At 36.9% G+C, this 21,454-nt stretch overlaps 1 protein-coding gene across 2 annotated transcripts in view; it reads right to left on the bottom strand.

Annotated features, from left to right (window-relative positions):
• The window catches only part of hcn1 (hyperpolarization activated cyclic nucleotide-gated potassium channel 1), a 100,793-nt gene extending 95,864 nt beyond the window's left edge, over positions 1–4,929 (bottom strand). For both annotated transcript variants that reach the window (XM_084137768.1, XM_084137767.1), the window contains exon 1: positions 4,055–4,929. In XM_084137768.1, coding sequence (XP_083993894.1) covers positions 4,055–4,410 — 356 coding nt within the window. In that variant the 5' untranslated portion in view covers positions 4,411–4,929. The remainder of the gene's footprint in view (positions 1–4,054) is intronic.
• Positions 4,930–21,454: the final 16,525 nt, after the last annotated feature.

The raw sequence follows: 21,454 nt of genomic DNA, 5'->3' as shown, positions 1-21,454 counted from the left end.
TCTGCTGGGTATTTTAATAAATTTGTGAAGTAGGCTACTCTTATATTGCACATATTTACAGCAGTGATTTTTTTTTAATAGTTAGGCTACAGCTATATTAATATTTGAAACTATTTTTATCCCGTGCATGCAGATTATAACATGAACACACAATGCAGGGGTGGATAAATAAATAACTCGATTTTTAATACCTGATGTCACAGTCACAGATAGTCGTATGCCTACATGTTAACCGGCTGACAGCCTGTTAGAAAACAGGAACCTTTAAAAACTATAACATAGGCCTATACAGAACCAATATAGGCCCTGGCCCTCATATTTTATTAACAGGTAAACAACAAGGAAAATGAGTTTGCCATTAAACATTTTATTTGCACTTTGTGCCAAAAAATGCAAGCATTGGAGAACAAATCTCGCAAAAAAAAATCTACAAAAAAAAACAGTTGTGCTTTAAAATTTAAAATCAGCTGCTTGCATTCAGGTTTGTCCAATGTCTTCCTTTAATACAGTGAATTATCATAATTTGCCTAAAATTCTGAAATTTAGCTGATCCACCGATCCTGATGGAAATATGAAGAAGCCAAGTGAATGATGCGCTAATGTAAAACAGCTCTATTAGCCTAAAGTACACTGAGGTGCTGTCACCAAGCGTTCTTTTTAAACAATAACTTCATCTATTCTGTGTCTTAAGTACAATAAACATTAGCATTTAATAGTTCTTTAATACGGCCAAATCATTCATAAAATAGTACATAAAGGAATGCGCATGCTCAGGCTTGAATCGTCTAGGCCAATAAGATTGCTGTGAAATAAACCAATTAAATTGGGGGTGGGTGGAGCGCGCCCCAATGTGTCGCCCCGTCCCATCGTCCAGACAGCACTCTGGGGTACTACCATCATTCTCTATAGGGCACAGCTGATTGGTTCATGGTGTATCAGTAGCCAATGAGCTTGCTGCTCAGTCTTCAAATACTCTGTCAGCATTTGCTATAGCAGTTGCAGCGTGCTTTCAGAAACCCTCCACCTTCCCCAGCTCCACCTGTATAGATCTGCTTCAATGTATGCTATATTGTACAGCAGCAGCTTGTCTTAATTGCTCTCAGCAGTGTGTTCTGTATGTATTGGCAGTAGCAAGTCCCGTACTTGCTCTGCAGCAGCAGCAATAACAGAAGCAGAAACGTAGCAGATCTATTCCACCAAGACCAAACATATCAACAGTCATATCCATTACCATGCCAAACACTCTGAGAGTTGAAGAGACAGAAATGTTTTAAATAGTTTTAGTTAGCAATAACAAAACTGTTTGCTTTTTTTTAAATAATGTCTTCAAACCATCTGTATGTACAGTACGTTTTGTGCAGAAATGTCAATTTAAAGGTTACTAATTGATCAAAAAAGTCTTTGAAGCTGAAGTGTGTAATTTGAAACTCCCTCTGTCTGCCATTGGTCAGTCGAACAGTTAGTCCCACCCCCAAAATCACTCCATTGGTTGAGCTAGTGTTGCTGTGCCCCATCAAATAGATCAATGCCACAGATCCAATTTTTGGTGGAAAATTAAATATATATATATATATATATATATATATATATATATATATATATATATAAATGTAAATATGTATTTTGACATAAAAAAAAGCTTTAATTACTAGATTCTCAAAATGACCTCCTCAATAAGAATATCTTGCAGCAAGCATATGATTGCTAAACAGCCGCGTCCTTTGTACAATATGTCAGAAAGGTCAATCACGTTACATCACAGGGTTAAGAGCGATGTTAATCTCGTTCAGTGTGTGTTGGACATCTAATCCGATCTCACCTTCTCTCATCCCTGCTGTGATGTTGGAGGGCTTTACACAAACCATTCTGATCGGTTTCAGGGGTGGCATAACCTAGGGCCCTAGTGGTTAAAGACCTGAAAGGTTGTGGGATTAAATCCATGAACTATCCCCATTGTGTTCTTGAGCGGGACATGAGTTGCTTCCTGTAATAAGTGCACTGAGAGCCGCATTGCATAAAAACATCAGCTAAATGTCAAGTAGAAGTAGCAGTGGAAATTTACTTCCAGTAGATATGATGGCTCATTCCTGTTGTGCAGTAATAACTAACCTCTGTACCTTGAAAAAGTGATGTGTATGATTGTGTTGTAACTTAAATTATTCCAAAATATTTCTAGGTTACAACAGACTAGAAGCACTAGTGAGTAGATATCACCATTTTTGCCATGTCTTCTCCTAACATGAAAAACTGGCAATTTATTAGGATATATACAAATTATCATCTTTTAAGCAATTTCTGTTCTTTTATTAAACAGGAATAAATGTTTTAGAGTAAGTCAAACCAACTACGTCACTTACTGGATGATGATGTCATCGCTTTTGTCAGTTAAAGGGGTGTTACAAAAGACTAACAAGATGGAAAGTGATATTGAAAACATGATTTGTTTAGATAAAGAAAAAATAAAGAAACACCGTGAGAATTCCTTAATAAATAGCCTAGTTTTCATGTAATAGACATGGCATTTGCTCAAACTGAGGTTATGATTTAAAATTCATCCCTGTTTACTTAATTATGAAATTGTAAGTAATATGCATACTGGCTATTATAATAATTATAATAATATTTGATTCTGTATGTTAAGACTTATATAATGTTGATTTGAAAATGAACTGCATATTAGGAATGACCCTGCTTTTGGTAGTTATAGTGCCTTGGGGATTGCAACTTCTGAGTTGTTATGTTCTTACACGTCACACATGATATGCCAAAGCAAAGTACATCAAGCACATGGAATAAATAAAACAGTGAGGCAGGTGGGAGTCGAGCTAATGACCCTGTAAGGGATAAAGTTTTCCGCATTCATGGAGAGCATGGAGCTGTTTTCAGCACCATGGAGAGCGAAACGGGCAGATGGGAAGTTGAAACTAATGATCAGACATGTTATTGTTTTCTATCTATCTATCTATCTATCTATCTATCTATCTATCTATCTATCTGTCTATCTATCTATCCATCTGTCGGTCTACATTGTAAAAATGTTTGTCTACACAATTATGGTAAAAAAATACTGGCAGCTTTGGTTGTCATAACTTTACTGTAAAAACATGACAATGTATTTTGCTGACTGTATAACTGTATAACATCAGTTATTTTTATAACTGATGTTTACTGTATACCAACATATTTGAGCTATTCGGGTTGTTACTGTATAAATGTACAGATTATCAGTCAGGTGGTACAACTGAAAGCCACATGATGACTTGGAGTTCATCAAAACTGTGTATCTATCTATCTATCTATCTATCTATCTATCTATCTATCCCTATTGATTTATTGAGGTGAGATTCTAACTGAAGACTTTAAACCTTCAAATGGACTAACCAACTCAAATTGGTGCACAACCAAATTAAATTATGTAATAATTCCATTCCTAACAGGCTATTTGACAGGAATTATGTGATACTTGCAAATTATTTGTCCGTAGTAGTCTCATTAGAAGTATATAAGCTAGTCAAGTTGTGCATGAAGCACTCTTCTGGGGGGCATTGGGTTTGAAAATCCCCACCTTTCACCTGACTAACGCGATTAGCGTAAAACTGCTTTAGATTAACTGTGCAGCTCTAAAATTGGCATGGGCTGGTGACAGCCACACGGGATCATACAGTGTCACGAGATAAAACAATAGAATAATCCGCGTTCATGCCTTAAACAAGACGTGATCTCGCAGCCACCATCGTTCCTCCTCACGGCAGACACTAACAGCTATGTGTTTACAATGCCAAAGAGTGGTGCATCATTCCCTGCGCGCACCAGCACACGTCTTATACAACAGCAGAATGCCCAATGATGGCAGGTCGGAGACGTCCCATGATGACTGCCGTGCCATTTATTCACCGAGATGACATTCACCCCTACTCATGCCAAGGACATTGCATGCGTTCCGGTTCCCCGAAACGCCATGCAAAATGACTGCAAACGCGCCGCTCGCCGCACGCAGAGCCCATTTTACATTGACCTGAGTGTGCGTGGGAAGGTGACTTTCCACACTCCTTACCTAAAATCACTATAGGGGTGAATGATCCAATATCCAGCCGTCTGCACTCTCTCTTGCTCTTTCTCCACGGCTTTCTGACTCCCGAACATCCGCAAGGAGAACTTATTCACCCCGGGCTGCATCATGGCTCCAAATTGCCGCTGCATAAACCCGGATTGCCTGGACGCGGCGTCTATATCGTCAAAACCGACCATGGCTTCTTCCCGGTCCCCCTTGCCACCCACTGAGTTGGCGTGGTCTTTCATGTTCTGGCTCCCCATGCTGTTCTTCAAGATCGAGTCTTGCCTCTGGAACACATTATTCCCATCCACTTTCTCCTCTTTGTTGCTCGAAAACGAATTGGATTTGTCTTCCATGGCGGTTTCAGAACGTGCTGTCTCCGGGTGCGGAGGACAGGCTACGCGTAAAAGTCGAAAGGAGCAGCTGGCGGCTCTTCTGTTTCATTGGACGTCCCTCAAACCACCGCTGCCTCCAGTGTGAGTGCTGCTGCACAACTGAGAGGCAGAGTCGTGGTGAACCCGACAGGATCAGCTTTCTTGGGCTGCTGCCATCTACTGTCGGGATTGAGCGCGGAACCGCGTCCCGTTTCTCTCCACTGCGCTGCGCGCGCGGATATGCTTCCACACTGAAAGGGTGCCAAAGGAATACAATTTGAACATGATGTTGTAGATGCAAATCGGGGTTATGTAAAGCATTTGGGAAGGGCATGTTTTATTATGAGGTGAATTGAAATGGCAATTATATTATGAAAGACTAACATCTCTGTGGTTAAGAGACGATCTATAAAATCTCATATGCCATTAGGGGTTTATGGAATGACAAAATCGAGTATCATTTTTAAAGAATTTATACATATATTTTGTATTATGGTAATGGTAGACTCTATTATTGGTATTTTGATATAGGTATGTATCAATAATAATAAAAAAATAAAAAAATATATATATATTGTTTTTTTTTTTGGAATTCACTTATTCGTGTTTTGAACTGATTTATTTATTTATTTATTTATTCATTCATTCATTCATTTATTTCAACAATCAGGTGAAATAATTACAACTGAATGGTACTTCATCTCATTTGGATCTTTTCTCTTTTTACTTGATGGCCACAATCCAAAAAATTATTATTTGAACAAAAGTCTGGCATCAGTCCTAAACCAACTTCACATTATGTAACCGTTTAAAATCAAAAGTCTGTAAACAGTATAACATATTATATAATGTATATTATAAAACAGTTCTGACTGGGCTGGCAGTTCTGATTGGATGGGCCATTCAAAGTCATTGTAAAGACCCATAGGAAATCCCAGAGGGAATAGCAACCCAATCATTACATTTTATCATTTAGCAGACGCTTTTATCTAAAGCCACATACAAATGAAAAACATCACAAGCGTTTTGTCATACAAGAGCCAACAATATTCATATATCTAGTGCTATTTAAAATATTAAATGTAAGTGACCAAATTAAAAACATTATAGCCAAATCTTTACTGGTTGACGCATTTATCACATGAAAAACCTACCTTATATTGCCAGCCCTATATGGCAATATTTCACATTTATATTTTAAATTCAAGACTATCAACCTGGTTTCAGGTTAAATCCACTGCCAGTATAGGGACATTTTGAATCATAAAACAGCTTGAGATATGGCTAACTAATCTTTCTGGGTCTTTAAAACCTGCTCTCATCTGATTCTTTCAACTATGAGAGAAGCGCTCCCTAATAACACTGGAAGCACTGGCCCTGAACTGATAGTTTTCCCAAAATAAAGCTTCTTTTTTTTGTGAGTGATTTGTGAGAAATGTGAAAAAGTCTACTTTATGGACCCTGCAAACATTATCGTTTAATAAATGGCCCTCAGTGCATTTAATGCATAAAACACTATATTTAAATGTGTAGTATTTAAATTTTGTCTTTCAGTGTCAGCTCATCCAATTGATTTCATTCTTACAAGCTGCTCCCAGTTGCAGATAACTGATTTAGAGAGGAAAATAGGGTTGTGTTGTGGTTATGATGGTGGTTTGTGCATGCTGGACATGTTGTGTGCCAGTTCTGGAAATATAACAATGCACATCCGGTTAAAACTGGTGAATTGATGAAACCAGACCAAGTCCACCTGCTACCCTGCCGTCCTGCTATGATGTGAGGCTTAAAACACCACATTTTCCCATTTCATACATAATGATTTTGAACTCGCCAAAATCAGAAGCTTTGGTAGATTCTGTAAAACGGAGGCAATTTCGGCATCACATTAACTGCTTGTTTACCATATTATAACAACAAAACAGTGGTGGATTGCTAGCACTTTCATTAAAAAGGTTTTGAAAGCTTTATACAACGTTCAAAGGTTTGGGGTCGGTTAGATTTTTAAAGATGTTTTTGTAAGAAATCTCTTATGCTCATCAAAGCTGCATTTATTTGATCATAAATTCAAGGAAAAAAAAACTGAAATATTGTTATGACTTAAAATTTTCTATTTTAGCGTGTTTCTATTCTTGTAATGGTAAAGCTGATTTTCATCAGTCTCACTGTCACATACAGTGTAGGGGGAAATTACCTTTAAAAGTAATGCATTAAAAGAATGCGTTACTCCAACGCATTCTCATCCCAAGGCGTCATATACTGACGCTTTTGAAATTATGGGTAGGTTTAGGTCTGGGGTAGGGTTAGGGTTAGACCGCTAGGAGGCGCCTTCTGGCCCATATTTATCTGCGTCTCATATTGACGCTAAAGGGTGCCATGTGCGTCGAATGTAGACGAAATTTCAAAAGCGTCAGTATATGACGCCTTGGGATGAAAACGGGCTGGTTACTCCCTAAAAAGTAACTAATTGCATTACTTTTAGTTACTTTTTATGGAAAGTAATGTGTTGCATTACGTTACTTTGCGTTTTCTTTTCTCACCTGGTCTGGGCTTGCTTGTTTGATTTATTTAAAGCAAAAAAGTTCTATTTTTGGCAAATGTAAAGGTCCTTTCACCGTATTTAATTATTTTTTGTTGTTATTATTTATATTTTGTTGTACATTTAAAATAATGTGTTAGTTACTTGAAAAAGTAATCTGATTATGTAACTCGCGTTGCTTGTAATGCGTTAGTCACATGATCCTTCAAAAATCATTTTTATAAACTGATTTGGTGCTCAAGAAACATTTCTTATTAATGTCAATCAAACAGTCATGCTGCTTAATTTTTGTTCACACCACGATACCGTTTTTCCAGATTCTTTGATAATTAGAAAGATTTTAAATCAGTAATATTATAAAGCATAAACGGATGGCATTTGTTTATGCTTTATAGTATTACTGATTTAAAAACTTAAGCCTTGTTTCCTGGGCACAGATGGTTGTGGACTATTATAACTACAAAAATTATGATTCACCGCTGGAAAATCTGTGTACAGGGAACTTCCTGCAAATGGGCATCATTCATATGAAGACTATCGGCATTGAGGTCATTATATAAGTTAACCAAATTAAAGCTGACATTCCTTTTATTGCCTCCGTTTTGCTTTCAGCCAGAGTTTTGCCTGGATTAGTTGGCATACCAACTGTTCCCTTACGGGGCAGTCCAGAATGCTTGTGTAACTTTAGTTTTGGGGCGATGCGTTGCGTAATTTTGGAACACAAGGTAATAACTCTCAGAGACTGACCACAGAGCTTAAGCGCTGGATCACGTGTGTGGGGAGAAACTCTGGCATGTGCAAAGGTCTCGCTGGACGAAACTGCAACAGATGAGACAAGTGAAGGTCATTTCAAATCAGTGCTGTATGTTTTTTACATCAGAAAATGTGATTTGATGCTCTGAGGCTAATTAATAAAGCTGAATTTGGCACAGATGTGGGAAGCTGAATTGCTTATCATCCTGTGGGGCTAATGTTCTCATGTGCGTCGAGTTGATTACAGTCACTCATACGATATTTTAATGTGAAACATTACATGCTTTTTACACCAGCTATTCACACAACACAGACTTCCACCAAACAAAACAAAGCATTGTGTTTCAAAATGAAAGACTCTTTCTGCTTTGTCATTCATACACACACATTGCAATGCATTTCATAGGTGGTATAATGATGAATTCTGCAATATATAATTCAATAAGATAAAAGTCTGTGATTGGCATCAGGTTTGAAGCACTTTGAAAATCTAATAAGTAATATAATGAGGAACATCTTCAAATGGTGCAGTGCATTAGCAGGTGAGGTTGTGATTACGCCATACACATAGAGCTCTTTCTGTTGTTCTGAATATCAGCAACATTTTCTCTCTCATATTCTTTAACTGTAATCCTATCTCAGATATGTCTTGTATCATGGGCCGTTGTGTCTGCATTATGGCCTCAGGGGAAATAAAGTACTATTACTCTGATTCTGTCTTGCCATGTCAGAGCAGCTGAAAACGAACAGGAAACGGAAGACTTTCCTGTTTTAGTTTCCATTCGACCTTGTGCTAGTTCACGTTCAATGTTTTGGGGGCTTGTCAGGGTGGTTTCACCTTAACTGCACTGAATAAGAATCTGTTATCTGGATTAAGGGAATTATTGTTGAGCTCTCTGAAAGTTTATGACATCGCTCTCCCTCTGTGTTGTCCTCTGATAGTTCGCCTTTATAGGACAAAAAAGCTCCTTGAGGAAAGACACGTTAATTGTCAGTCGTCTCTTTTTGACATCTAAAACACTGGATAAATGAGAACCACCTTTTTGGACATCATTGTCTCACCTTTGCAAGAAAGTAGCTCAGCTAGCACAATTACATTGTAAAAACGTTGTTTAAAAGCTGTGAAAGTGTTATAATGACAGTTTTATCCCATAGCATATAAGGGATAGGTCACCCAAAATTAAAGCTTTATCATTATTTATTCACCCTCATGTCACTCCAAAACCCGAATATCTGCCTTCTCACAAAGCCCAAACTGTGATTTTTTTCTTATTTATTTTATTTTACAAGAATTGCCTGGCCACCAATGAAAGTAAATCCAAAATTAGGAAAATGTTGAAAACATCATAAAGGTGGTCCATATTCCAATATATTCCAAATATTTATTTTTGTGTGAACTATTCTTTTAATAGGCCTACAGCAGGTTTTTTTATTTTTATTTTTATTTTTTAGATATATCTAATAAATAGGCCTACATATTTTTTAAAGATTGCAGAAATATTTTATAAACTAATTAATTTGTCTTCCGGTTTGTATCCACAGCACGATTTAACAGATTTATGAATGAATTGCTCGTTTAAAAATATTCCCGGTCTACTGATATTCGTTATGACATCGGCTTCAAACATTACAATGCTCATGATAACTTTCGTGAACTCTGTTTACACTAAGTAAATCCACTTTACCATCGAATTACTCTTCGACAGCCATGCCATCGAAATATTATACAGAGCTACCGCAAAAACGGAAGTTCAAAGACAAAAGTCGAAAGATGGCAGCGCGCTTGTTTCTCTGTGCATAGGTAAGACCAGACAGACCAATAATAATAAAATAGCTATTAATTCGATGTGGCTTTAGTTGTGTTTTAAAACATTCCACAGATGTTGCCGTTGTTGTTGCTAAAATATTAGGTATTTTCACATTTCCAAAATGTTTAATAACGTTACATATTTATGACTTAACTATAAGTCTTACCTGGTTCCAGTCGTTCAAATGTAAACTGCATGTAATTTACATTGTACTGTGATGTAAAATAACTGCATTTTAGTTGGCTACAGTATTTTTTGTAAGCAAGGAAAAAGATAAATAACACTAAAAGACAATCTGAATAAACGTGCTGTTTGTTTGGTTCCTCCACTTTAATGTGAATTCAGATTGGTCTGTGATCTTGTTTATGCACCCTTGTCCTGTGCTAGTTCTGGTTTGCTAATGATTGATGACTTTACTTCAGACGAAACTGAAGGTCAGTTGAGGGCCAGTACTCTCCTTGTGAAGTCAAACTCTCATTCGCAAGCTGTTCAGGCTGTGTCTGACTCGTGCATCCATGAAAATACTGTAAGTGTTCTGTGGACTAAAGCAATCAAGTGGGCTCATTGCGGTATGGATTTATCCACCTTGACAGAGGGGGCAAAAGAGAAGCATCAGGGCATCGAAAATGAAATTGTCCATCCAGCGGCCATGAGGCATTACCTCTAATGTGAGGACATTACTTGCAGGAGAAAGTGAAGAGAGAGAACAAAGGAGGTGGAGAGAGAGTAAACTCACAATAGGCGGTTGCCTGGGTGTTGCTATGCGGTTGCAAGGCTGTTTCTAGGTGGTTGCTTAAAGAAAGGTAAAAGGAGAGAGATGTGCAGACATATAATAAAGACTGATAAGGAGGGCGAAAAAGAGAGAAAGACATAAAGAGACAACCTTGGTCAATACGTCATGGTCACTTTAACTCCCAGAGTAAGAGCTTGTCTGTGTTTAAATGGGATCTCTGACTCAGCTCAGCTTCAGTTCGAGTTAGTGAACACTATTTAAACAGCATTGGCCATTGTGTTGTCTCTCTTCACCTGCGCTATCAGTGTTCAGTTGCTGCACTGCAGTCCATCCATTGAGACAAAGAAAGAAAATCCCCAGTCAGAAGTCTGCTGCTCTGCATAGGCCTATAACATTTCAACACAAGCTTGTGTAACTTGTGAACCTGACTGACAGATACCGGTATTCAATGCCAAACCTCACAGTATTGCTTTCCAAATTATAATTTGTATATTTATTTTAATGTTTAATGTATAGTATAGTTTATTGATTATTATTACTTAATAATAATAATAATAATTTAGTAATAATATTTTTGTATATGTAGAAAATTAATGTTATTAACTGTTAAGTTATATAATAATAATATATTTAATATAATTGCTTATATATATATTTTTTAGCAATAATAGTTTATATATTAATGCAATTAATGTTATTGCATTTTATTAAATTATATAATATAATAATAATAATAAAATATTGTGTATATTTTTATATGATTATAATTTGTATATTATTATTTTTTTAATGTTTAATATTTAATATACATATTATATACTTATTATTAATTATTATTACTTAGTAATGATAATTATTATTATTATTAATATTATTGTTGTTGTTATTAAGGGCATCCGATGTAAAACCTGTGCCAAATCATGTGTATGTGAAGCGTGCCCTGCAAATGAGCGGGAATAATGCTAAGAAAGAGAGAGATTGTTATTGTTGTTGTTATTATTATTATTCTTTTTATTATTAATTTAGTAATAATATTTTTACATATGTAGTAAATTAATGTTATTAACTTATATAATACTAATAATTTATATATTGTTACTGCCATTGTTACTTATTATTATTATTAATTTAGTAAGATTTATTTCAAAAGAACTATTTATTTTATTGCCTCAGACTTTTTAAAAAAGATTATTTGAGTGCACCTTTAATACTAGATTAAACGTTTAGTAAATACATCAAATAAACTGCAATATATCACAGACTAGCTATTCCTGTTTACCATTAAGTGAACAGTGATGAGAGCATGCAAGTTACTTTTATTATGCAGGTTATGCAGATTTTTCTTGTACCCAAAAAATGCCATCTCAGTTATATAGTATATGGGGTGAATCTTAAAGGGATGGTTCGGAGTAATTTCAACCTAGGGTCCTTTGCACCATGACCTCTAGCCAAACACCCCCCCAGAAGCCTTTTTTTCCCTTGGTCGAACATTATTAAAGTTAGAGCTTATCTAGAGATATCAGCCGAATGGCTTAGTGCAGGCGCTAATGGATCCAAGGATGTATCTCGTAAATTACCCCACTAATAATGCCCAGAATGGTACCAAACTTCTACAGTAGTACAGATAGGTTCTATACTCATAAAACGAGGCATTGGAAAGTTTGTAAGTACATCAGGAGTTTATTTAAATAACACTTGCCTAATGGATAATGCTACCGCTAACCCGGACATCGAGGTCACTTCACTGATTTGGGAAAAGCACTTAAAAGTCCTGGCAGAAAGCGATGCATAATGTAGTGTAACGACGCCCAGTTCCAGGAATGCAATAATATTTTGTTGGTAGTACCAGTTTGCAACAATTATTGGTTAACACTAAGTTGTCAACACTTCGGAAAAAATAATAAAAAATGCATCGCTTTCTGCCAGGACTTTTACGGGCTTTTCCCAAATAACGGAAGTGATTTAAATAAACTCCTGATGTACTTACAAACTTTCCAATGCCTCGTTTTATGAGTACAGAACCTATTTGTACTACTGTAGAAGTTTGGTACCATTCTGGGCATTATTAGTGGGGTAATTTACGAGATACATCCTTGGATCCATTAGCGCCTGCACTAAGCCATTCGGCTGATATCTCTAGATAAGCTCTAACTTTAATAATGTTCGACCAAGGGAAAAAAGGCTTCTGGGGGGGTGTTTGGCTCGAGGTCATGGTGTAAAGGACCCTAGGATGAAATTACTCTGAACTATCCCTTTAAATATGATGATTTAAAGGCAAATCCAGATTAATCTAATGTATTTTTCCACTCTTCCAAAACTCTCATGGGAAATACACTTAACGTTACCTTTTACATAAAGAGACGTGTTTATTTTATATAACAAGACTCAGTATGTAATGAGGACATGCATTGTTTCCAAAACATTTCCTTTATATGTTTCATCTCACCTCTTTGCTTTTCTCTACTTCCTTTCCTCTCGTCCTCATTTCCTTTCACCTTTCTCATGCTCTCTCTCTTTCTCTCTCTCTCTCTCTCGGGACCCCTGGGGCCAGGCCTTGCTGTCTCAGCAGAGATAGGAGGCTGAATATGTGAGAAAATCAGGATGTTCCCTGTCGCGCCTCTCATTAGCAGATACAGTGGACGCTTAAATATGAAGTCTTATGCACACACGCCCGAGCACACGTACACAAGCGAGCAGATCAGGCTTGATTATACATTTAATGTAAAAATAGAAAAAAATAGCAGAGGGGCAGAACAACCTGGATGTCCTTGTGGAGTAGAATACATATGGAATATTCATAGCAACCAACAGCCTCATCATACAAATCAGATATGCTGGTTATTGATCTGTTTAACTTAGTTATGTGGACTGATGACAAACACAACAGGAATTCACCTCATACAGTTATTATTTGTTATTTTCCTTCAGCTCTGACTGTGAAATAAGGGTGTGATAAAAACAATTTTTTCTCAAAACTGATTTTAATATTTTACCATTGTTAGAGCTGGAGGCGCAAAGTTAAATTTTAATAGATCTCAGTGGACCTTGAAAAACAATGAATTAGACAAGTTTTGTTCAGAGACAGCAGTGAAAATATATTTATATTTGCATTTGGCAGACGCTTTTATCCAAAGCAACTTACATTGCATTTCAAGGTACACATTTACATTCTTATCATTTCTTGCTTTCCCTGGGAAGCGAACCCATGACCATGGCGTTGCAAGCGTCAATACTCTACTGTTTGAGCTACAGGAAAACTGAAACTAACATTGAGAAGAGAATAGTATAGAATAGAATAGAATATGCACACTAAGTATCTTAATATGCTCATCTTGTCTCACAGTCTTTGGGATGTAAAATGAGATCCACCTTTAAGCCTCTGAGTAATTATTCATGTAAGAGAACAGATTTCTTTTTAGCTCTGCATCTGTGGCAGACTGCAATTGCATAAGGTTTATTTTCTCTTCTGTAGCTAATGTTGCAATTTAAATGATTGTTAAGTTGTTTTAATCTCTAGAATAAAATATATTGTTGTTGCCATGCCACTTATGTCTTCAAAACTATAGTCTCATTTTCCTACCATCTAAATCTGTGTGCCTATATTCAGGCAGGCTGGGTGGTAAATGAGTGCATTGTGAGGGTGAATTCTTATTTATTGCTGAAACCTGCGGGGACGTGCATGATGATTGTGTTTTAATAATCGCCCACTGTAAGGGCAATTTTACAGATGTTTGCTCACTTTTCTGGAATTCATCAAAAACCTATACAACAGACGTTGTTTTTTAACGTTAAAGTGAGTGTTCGAAGCTGAGCATTGGATTAAACCGCAGGTTTAAAATTCTTGTTTATTTTTGTTTTGTTCGTTTTGACACATTAGGGTTTTGAATATGTCTTTTTATCCCTCCATAAATCAGAAAATACCATCAATGGCCAGAAAAAAATAATCTGTTATATACATTTTTTTAATATCAGGTGAATGATATATGAACAAACCCCTTTGGTGTATGTCAGTGACACTGAAGTGGGGATTTCTGACTCATTTTGAGAAAACCACCTTTAAAGATATTATAATTTAAATATACAACAGATAATGTGCAGTAAAATAATAAACACTTAAATGTGTATTTTGGATGTTTTCTTTCCACTAGTCTAAAAAAAGACTAGATATAGAAAGATTTAGAAATGGAAAGAGGAATATATATATTCTAAGATGGTCTGTTCTAAAAAGGTCAAGGTCCATAAACAAGATTTTTCAAAAAATAGATTATGGAAGCATGACAAAAAGTTTCCTAGACGATTTTAAAGTGACCATCATATGACAAAAAGAAAAATGACAACAACAAAAATGTATAAAATTGACTGTAGCTGAAGAAACGCTCAAGTTTGTCTGCATTTGTTTGCATGAGGGAGAGAGTAAAAAAAGAGTAAAAAATCTAACCAAGATATTATTGATTACAGCAATTACCAATGGGTTTTTTTCCAGTACACACAGTGTACTACTCCCAACCTCCCCGTGCTTGGATCAACTCTCTGCACTTCCAGTGAGGGTTACAGGGCTGAACACTGAGATGATCGTTCAGCAAAAAAAAAAAAAAAAAAAATCTCTTTTACTGACCAATGTCCTACGTACGTGAGTCATGAGAAGAGGCAGATGAAAGGGAATGGCTGATGGGAAGGGAGACGCAGCAGGGCTGCAGGGAGGAGAGGAGAGCAGGGTTATCCAGGTGTGGGGGCTGATCCATCATCTCCATACAACATAAGGGGAGACGATAGAAAGATAGGGATACCAACTGGACCGGAAAAGGACAGTGGAAGTGGAGTTATAATGCAATACTATAGACACAGTGTGTACTAAACTACATAATTCACACACAAAATAAATGTTGTTTTCTTACTATAATTAGCACATTCTTTAGTGCGAAAATATAATGTCTTTTAAGATTATGTGTCTCACAATACATGCCGTTTGCATATTTGCACCATAAACATTTAACTAAAGTTTTTGCATTCAGCCAGGTGAAAATCGTAAGCTCAGTCAAGGAATGTAATAGCATGCTAGCAATTTGAAGGTCGAGTAAAGAGTGAGTTATGCACAAAAGTTTAATAATTAAAGTCCCCCTATTATGTTATTTTAAAGGCTCCTAATTTTCTTTTGGAGGTCTTCTACAATAGTTTTACATGCATCCAAGTTCAAAAACAACTTTCATTTTCTCATAATATACATTGCATATCACCTCATTTCTCAAAGGGTCTGAAACGGTTCGTTCGAAGATTTGGTCTCTCTAAACCCCTCCTTTCTGCGAGCCTACGCTGCTCTGATTGGTCAGATGACGCAGTCTATTGTGATTGGTCTACAACTTAAAGTGTGCGTCGTCCTTCATTGTTTTTGCCGACCTTCCTATGGGATTCGGCAAAAGTTTAATTTATCAGCTGGCCCCGATGGTCGCTAAGAAGATGGAAACCCTGTGGTCATTGTGGTTTATCCATTGCTCTGGTTGTAGGTCTATCCAATTGAGTGCAGAGGCATTTTCTTTCCTGGTTCGGTTGAAACACGCCCCTTAATCACAGCCCAGTGGAGCAGTATCAGACTCATATTCTGACTAGAATCTGAGTATGACGACGTCAGGCTAGCATTGTCCATTACCATATCTGAATTTCAGCTCCAGAGGCTTTCTCAATGCTTGATACACAGTGATAAGAACAGTAATGATGGTGTAGGTTTTACTGTATCATTTCATTCCTCATCCTTTGGAAGTCCACGCCAAGTGGATTTGCTTTCACAGCGCAGCAAACAGTGTCTTCTCAACATGCCCGCAACACGAACCAAAATCTTCCAGCCTCAGCTACAACTACTGTAGCCGCATTTCCATTACCCTTCAAATTGCGCAGATTGAAATTGCGAATTGAAAATACGCCAAATGGAAACACGTCAATTTCGCAAAAACTCTCATTTATCGCAAAAAAGGTTTTATGCTCGCATGAGGTGGTTTTTCAGGCAATTCGAAAAAGAAATATTTCGCAAAACTGCAATGGAAACAGTTTTTGCGCATTTACAGGTCACCTGACGTAGATGACGCGGTATGTTTGGACAGAATATGAGACAGAGTTCTTTATTAAATTCATATAAGACAAAAGAATTACAGGAATAATGGATTCTAAACCTCAAATAAATGCCACAATCAAGACCTCAAAGCAGAAATGAGGGAGAAACACCCAGAGACACCTCATATGTGCCGCTCACAAGTATAATAAGGGTTGTTCCTTACCATTAATGCTTGGAAAACACACATACATCTCCTTCAATTAATAATAATGGCCAATGCAGTGGCTGGGATATAGTACATAAACCAACCAACGTCCGTTGCCATGGTTTTTGGAATGATTTTAGTTATCACGAGAGGAAAAAATTAAGTTTTAGTCGCATAACATAGGTCAATGGAAACGCCATCATTTCGCAATAGTTTTTTGTCAACATTTAGAAAAAAATGGCAAAAGTTTTGCGCAAATCTGTAATGGAAACGCGCCTAGTTTTTGAGGGTCAAAGTAGACGTTGTTCGCGGGCAGCCAATTAACACCATAGGATGAAATTATGCAAATTTATTACAAACCTAGGTAGGTTCAGGAAGTACAACTGGAATTACTGACGACTCGTTTCAGGCAGATCGGAATCAATTCTTTCTTTTAGACTAGAGGACAATAGCTCCATTTGTCGTGCACTTTGATCTTTAAAACTTTGTAGACCTTTTACATTCACAAACAGCTATATTACACACTAGACTACTAAGGTAATATTGACAATAGCATTACAGGGGCAATTTAAGGTTATAGAGTTAAACCACCCCCTAATTCTAAGTATATGAGCAATACTAATAATGCATGCTAGTAATTACACATACACATATGTACACAAACAGTATTCCAATGCACTGTGCCGTCAGTGCGTCATATGGTAACAGATGAGGTGTGCAGGATTACAAAATCAGGGTTTTTCTTAACCTAGTTTTCTTTCTTTTTTTTCCCTTCTCCTCTGTTCCTCTGCCAAGCTGTCATTTCAAGGCAAAAGGTGACATGTGTACCTTTTATTTGCCAAGTGTAATGAGGAGCATCGTTTACCCGCGTGAGCATTGGGTGCTGAATCACGAGTGCATGCTTTGGTTTTTTCACTGTGAAGTTTGTACAAAGTGCACAGTTTAAACACACAAATGTAGCATTTTTCTCAAGGGTCAAAGCAAAGCTTAAAAAAACAGATCCATTCCTGGATGCTGATTCAGCGTTTACCTGCTCTGCTAAAATACACAATATAGTAACAGCTGGGTTGTGATGTATGTACATACATATACATATGTAAAATATGAAAAGTAAATTCCTTAAGTTCCAAATTACCTTAATTTCCCGTTTATAAAGACTATATTTGAAATTTATTTTGGCCAGAATTATTGTTATTTTTTGCTGTTTTGGTATAGTATTTATACTCTAATTCTATCCAACCAGTTGGTAGAGCTGCCATTATACAGTACATGGCCATTTACGATATTTTTTTCCGCACACTGTGTTTAAAGAAAATGATTATTGGCTAAAAGTCTCTCAGGGGAGAAACATGTGCCTCCATTATATTGATTGCAATGTCCCTAGACTGTTTTATAATAGCAATTGAGGCAGTCATTTGTGAATATAATCATGGCCGAAGGGCGTTCATGCAATATAGACCATCTATTGCTTAAATAAATGTGTAATTCTGTTCACGTTCGTTTAAGGAGAGGTTTTCTGTTCTCTCAGATGTATCAGACATGTTTTGGTAGCTCAGATTATAGCACTTGAGCTAGCAGTGGAAAGCTGAGAAACGTGGAGATGACACTACGAAAGGTGTAATGCTCACTGACCACTCAGTGGTACCTTTATGTCATTCCTTGGTTGCCCATTCACTCTGTGCCAAATAAAATATTCATCGAAAGCCTCGTCATTCCAGTATAACGGAGAAAGGATAAGAATCTATGGGTCACAGACATACCGGCTGGACTGAATATTTCAGTGGCCAACAGGAATCGGGTTTTGGGTTGAAATGTATCGCAGAAAACGATCCGTGTGATGACTGAAGGGCTCAGGGGTCCACATTCGGGACGTGGCTGGGATTCTGTCTGATAGTGATGGATTAACTCATTCTGCGTTAGTCTAATCAGATCACACCATGTTACTGTAGTCAGTTTAAGCTGAAATGTGATAAGAACCCTTAAACTGTATTATGTTATAGTGATTCTCAGTGCGCTGTAAAACCTAATTAGCATGTTTCAAAGAGCATTAGTGCCATTTTAGTCATGCGATTCAATTAAATTTTGTCTTCATGCGTATATACAGTATAAGTGATAATAATAGTACACAAAATTAAAATTTCCTGAAGATGTATTTTTTTTCCCCATCCAAAACTGCAACAATGTTAGGGTGTTCTGGGTGGTTTCTATGGTGTTGCTAAAAGTGTTTTAGCTGCTATGCCGTTGCTAAGTGGATGCTATGTGTTCTGGGAAGTTTCTATGGCCTTGCTGCTATAGGTGGTTGCTTTACTGGGCCATCTTTTAACGCAAGTGAAAGCGAGGCTGTGAGGGATAAAAATGCATCTCTTCAGTGTACTGTTATTTAATGTATTTTTGGATTGTTCTGCTGACGAAACACAGAAAAAAATATCTTTACAATAAATGTCAGTAGACAAAAAACTCCTGACAATATGACCTGTGGTTATCTACTGTAAGTTATCTAGGAGCTTTCTACAGCTTTTTACAGTGGATGCCATTACCAAGACATGGTCTATTCCTGCAGCCTCGCTTTCATTGCAACTTAAAACAAAACAAAAAGATTATTTATTTATTTATTTATTTATTTTAGTGCTGTCAAATCAATTAATCATACATAATTTATTATACATATATTTACATATATTCATATACATATATATTTATTACATGGCTTGGTTGAATTCTAATGTAGAATGCGGTCTGTTATTTCTTGATAACAGACCGCTGATAAAACACTCAGCGCATGCGTGTTATGAAAATACCGTAATACATGTAACACAGTTACACCAATATACCACAACATGCATATTTTTATCTCTAGAAAGCACTAGATATCTCTAGAAAGCACACAGTGAACTCTGAGAAAACGCTATGCTTGAGCAAACAGTTTGTGAATAGGCTACTACAATTGATGCCCGTGAAAGAGACTGTGAACGCATTGAAAAGGATATGTTTAGTTGGTGAATAGCATTTACACAGTAGCGATAACGTTAAGCGCACCAGAATGAAATATAATATTTAGAAGTAAACAGCATAGCTGACTTACAGATTCAGTTAACATCCACAAATGAATAAGCGCGTCGATTCAGGGAGCAGTGCAAAGTGCCCGTGCAAAATCAGTTTTTGTGAGCTGATCGCCGTCAAAAAAGTTCAGGAGATATTTCTTAGCGATGGCTGATTTCAACAGTTTCAATATGATAGCATTTTGAAAAAAAAGTGTCATGAATTTATTGCATTTTTGGGGAAAAATAATCCGTTTTTATAATAAATCTTTGAAAATCCAAATCTGGATTTGAATTTTTTATGATATTATAACCTAAAGATGCTATGTGAAAGTTTGAAACAGAAAATAGTGGTTTTCATCTTGCCACTTTCTTGGTAAAGAAAACACATTTTTACTAAAATTAATCAAAATAGTGCAAAATGCCTGTGCAAAATCAGTTTTTGTGTGTGTTTTTAGTAATTGTTGGTGTGGTGCCCATGAAAGAGACTGTGAACGCATTGAATTCAGGGAGCAGCTAGGTTACTACAATTGATGGCCGTGAATAAAATATAATATTCAGAAGTAAACAGTGTAGCTGACAGAGTGTTTATGTCAGAATGTTTATTTTTAAACCACAACCTTCTAAGTGCTTCTTTTACCGATATATTTAAGAAAACGTCAAGTTTGAAATCCATCGGACTAACGGTTCGAGAGATATGCGGTTAACAGACAGACATACAGACAGACACACAGACAGACAGACAGACAGACGTTCCTGTAATTTATAGATAGATGTGGAATTTATAAATAATGTCACCAAACACATCTATTCTTTTCTAATTAAGTTCAACTACATTGGAATAATTTTACATCTAGCGTATAACGTTTGTCTTGTCCTGGCATCATTTATTCATTAAATAGCATTGTTTGCTTTTTATCTGATCAACACCTGTCATGTTGACTTGACTGGTCATCCAGCTGAGCGTTAATGTATGCCTGAATGGAATGTTTAAACATACCTGTAACAGGAGGTTGTGTGGCAACGTAACGAAATCTCCAGCCTATTATTCATTAATAGTCTGTGTAAAGTAACGCCTCTTAACTCCGGCCTAATCGCGGTGAAGGGGACGTGCCATGTCCTCAGCACTTGGTTGCATGAGAAATGGGCAGGCAATATGGCATGGTTCCAAAGGTCATTAACCTGTGCCCGCATGTCTATCAACAATGTCTTCGGTGATGTCACCATGTGGTGGTGAGATGCTATAATATCCGCTATTGAAGGACGTGCGCGTGCATCTGATATCCGAACTATGCTCTCACGCATCATTGGTGAGAAGAGTGCATGTTTGATTCATGTGGCATACAAGACAGTCACTCTCTTTGACCCTGTATGTCAGTGTGTCGATAACTTTTCATTATTTTTGACCTTTTTTTTAATTGATTTCATTGCTAATTGTGCAATATGTCCCATACTCACATCTGAAATCATGATATGATATCATAGATTGGCTGAGAACTGCTGGATCTACCATCTCAGCAGCGTCTGGACTCATGTTCCACTGACCCAAATATATCCCTGAATAAAACAACAAGGCTCAATTCTCCTTTTAGCTTGTTATAGCACAGAACAAACAATCAACTCTCAGAGGGGTTCACATGGCTGTGGATCATACAACTCAGTTCCTCTCATTCAAAATGCCAATAGAATACTATGTTATGGCTTCAGAAATAGCGTTGTTTTGCTCCTGGTTGTCTCACAGGGTCTTGGTTTTGCTGGTTTGCACCATCCAGGAAGATCCTGCTGATAGATGTATTAACTACACTACACCTTCTGGCTGCAAATAGCATCTTTTATCATACATGCATGCTATGCATTGACAGTTTTTTTTGCAAGCAACAAACAAAACATAGATATCATATAAACAATTA

The sequence above is a fragment of the Abramis brama genome, assembly GCF_963993115.1.
Source record: "Abramis brama genome assembly, chromosome: 15".
Taxonomy (NCBI): Eukaryota; Metazoa; Chordata; class Actinopteri; order Cypriniformes; family Leuciscidae; genus Abramis; species Abramis brama.
Note: the sequence above shows the minus strand (reverse complement) of the source record. Positions and strands in the feature narration are given on the sequence as shown.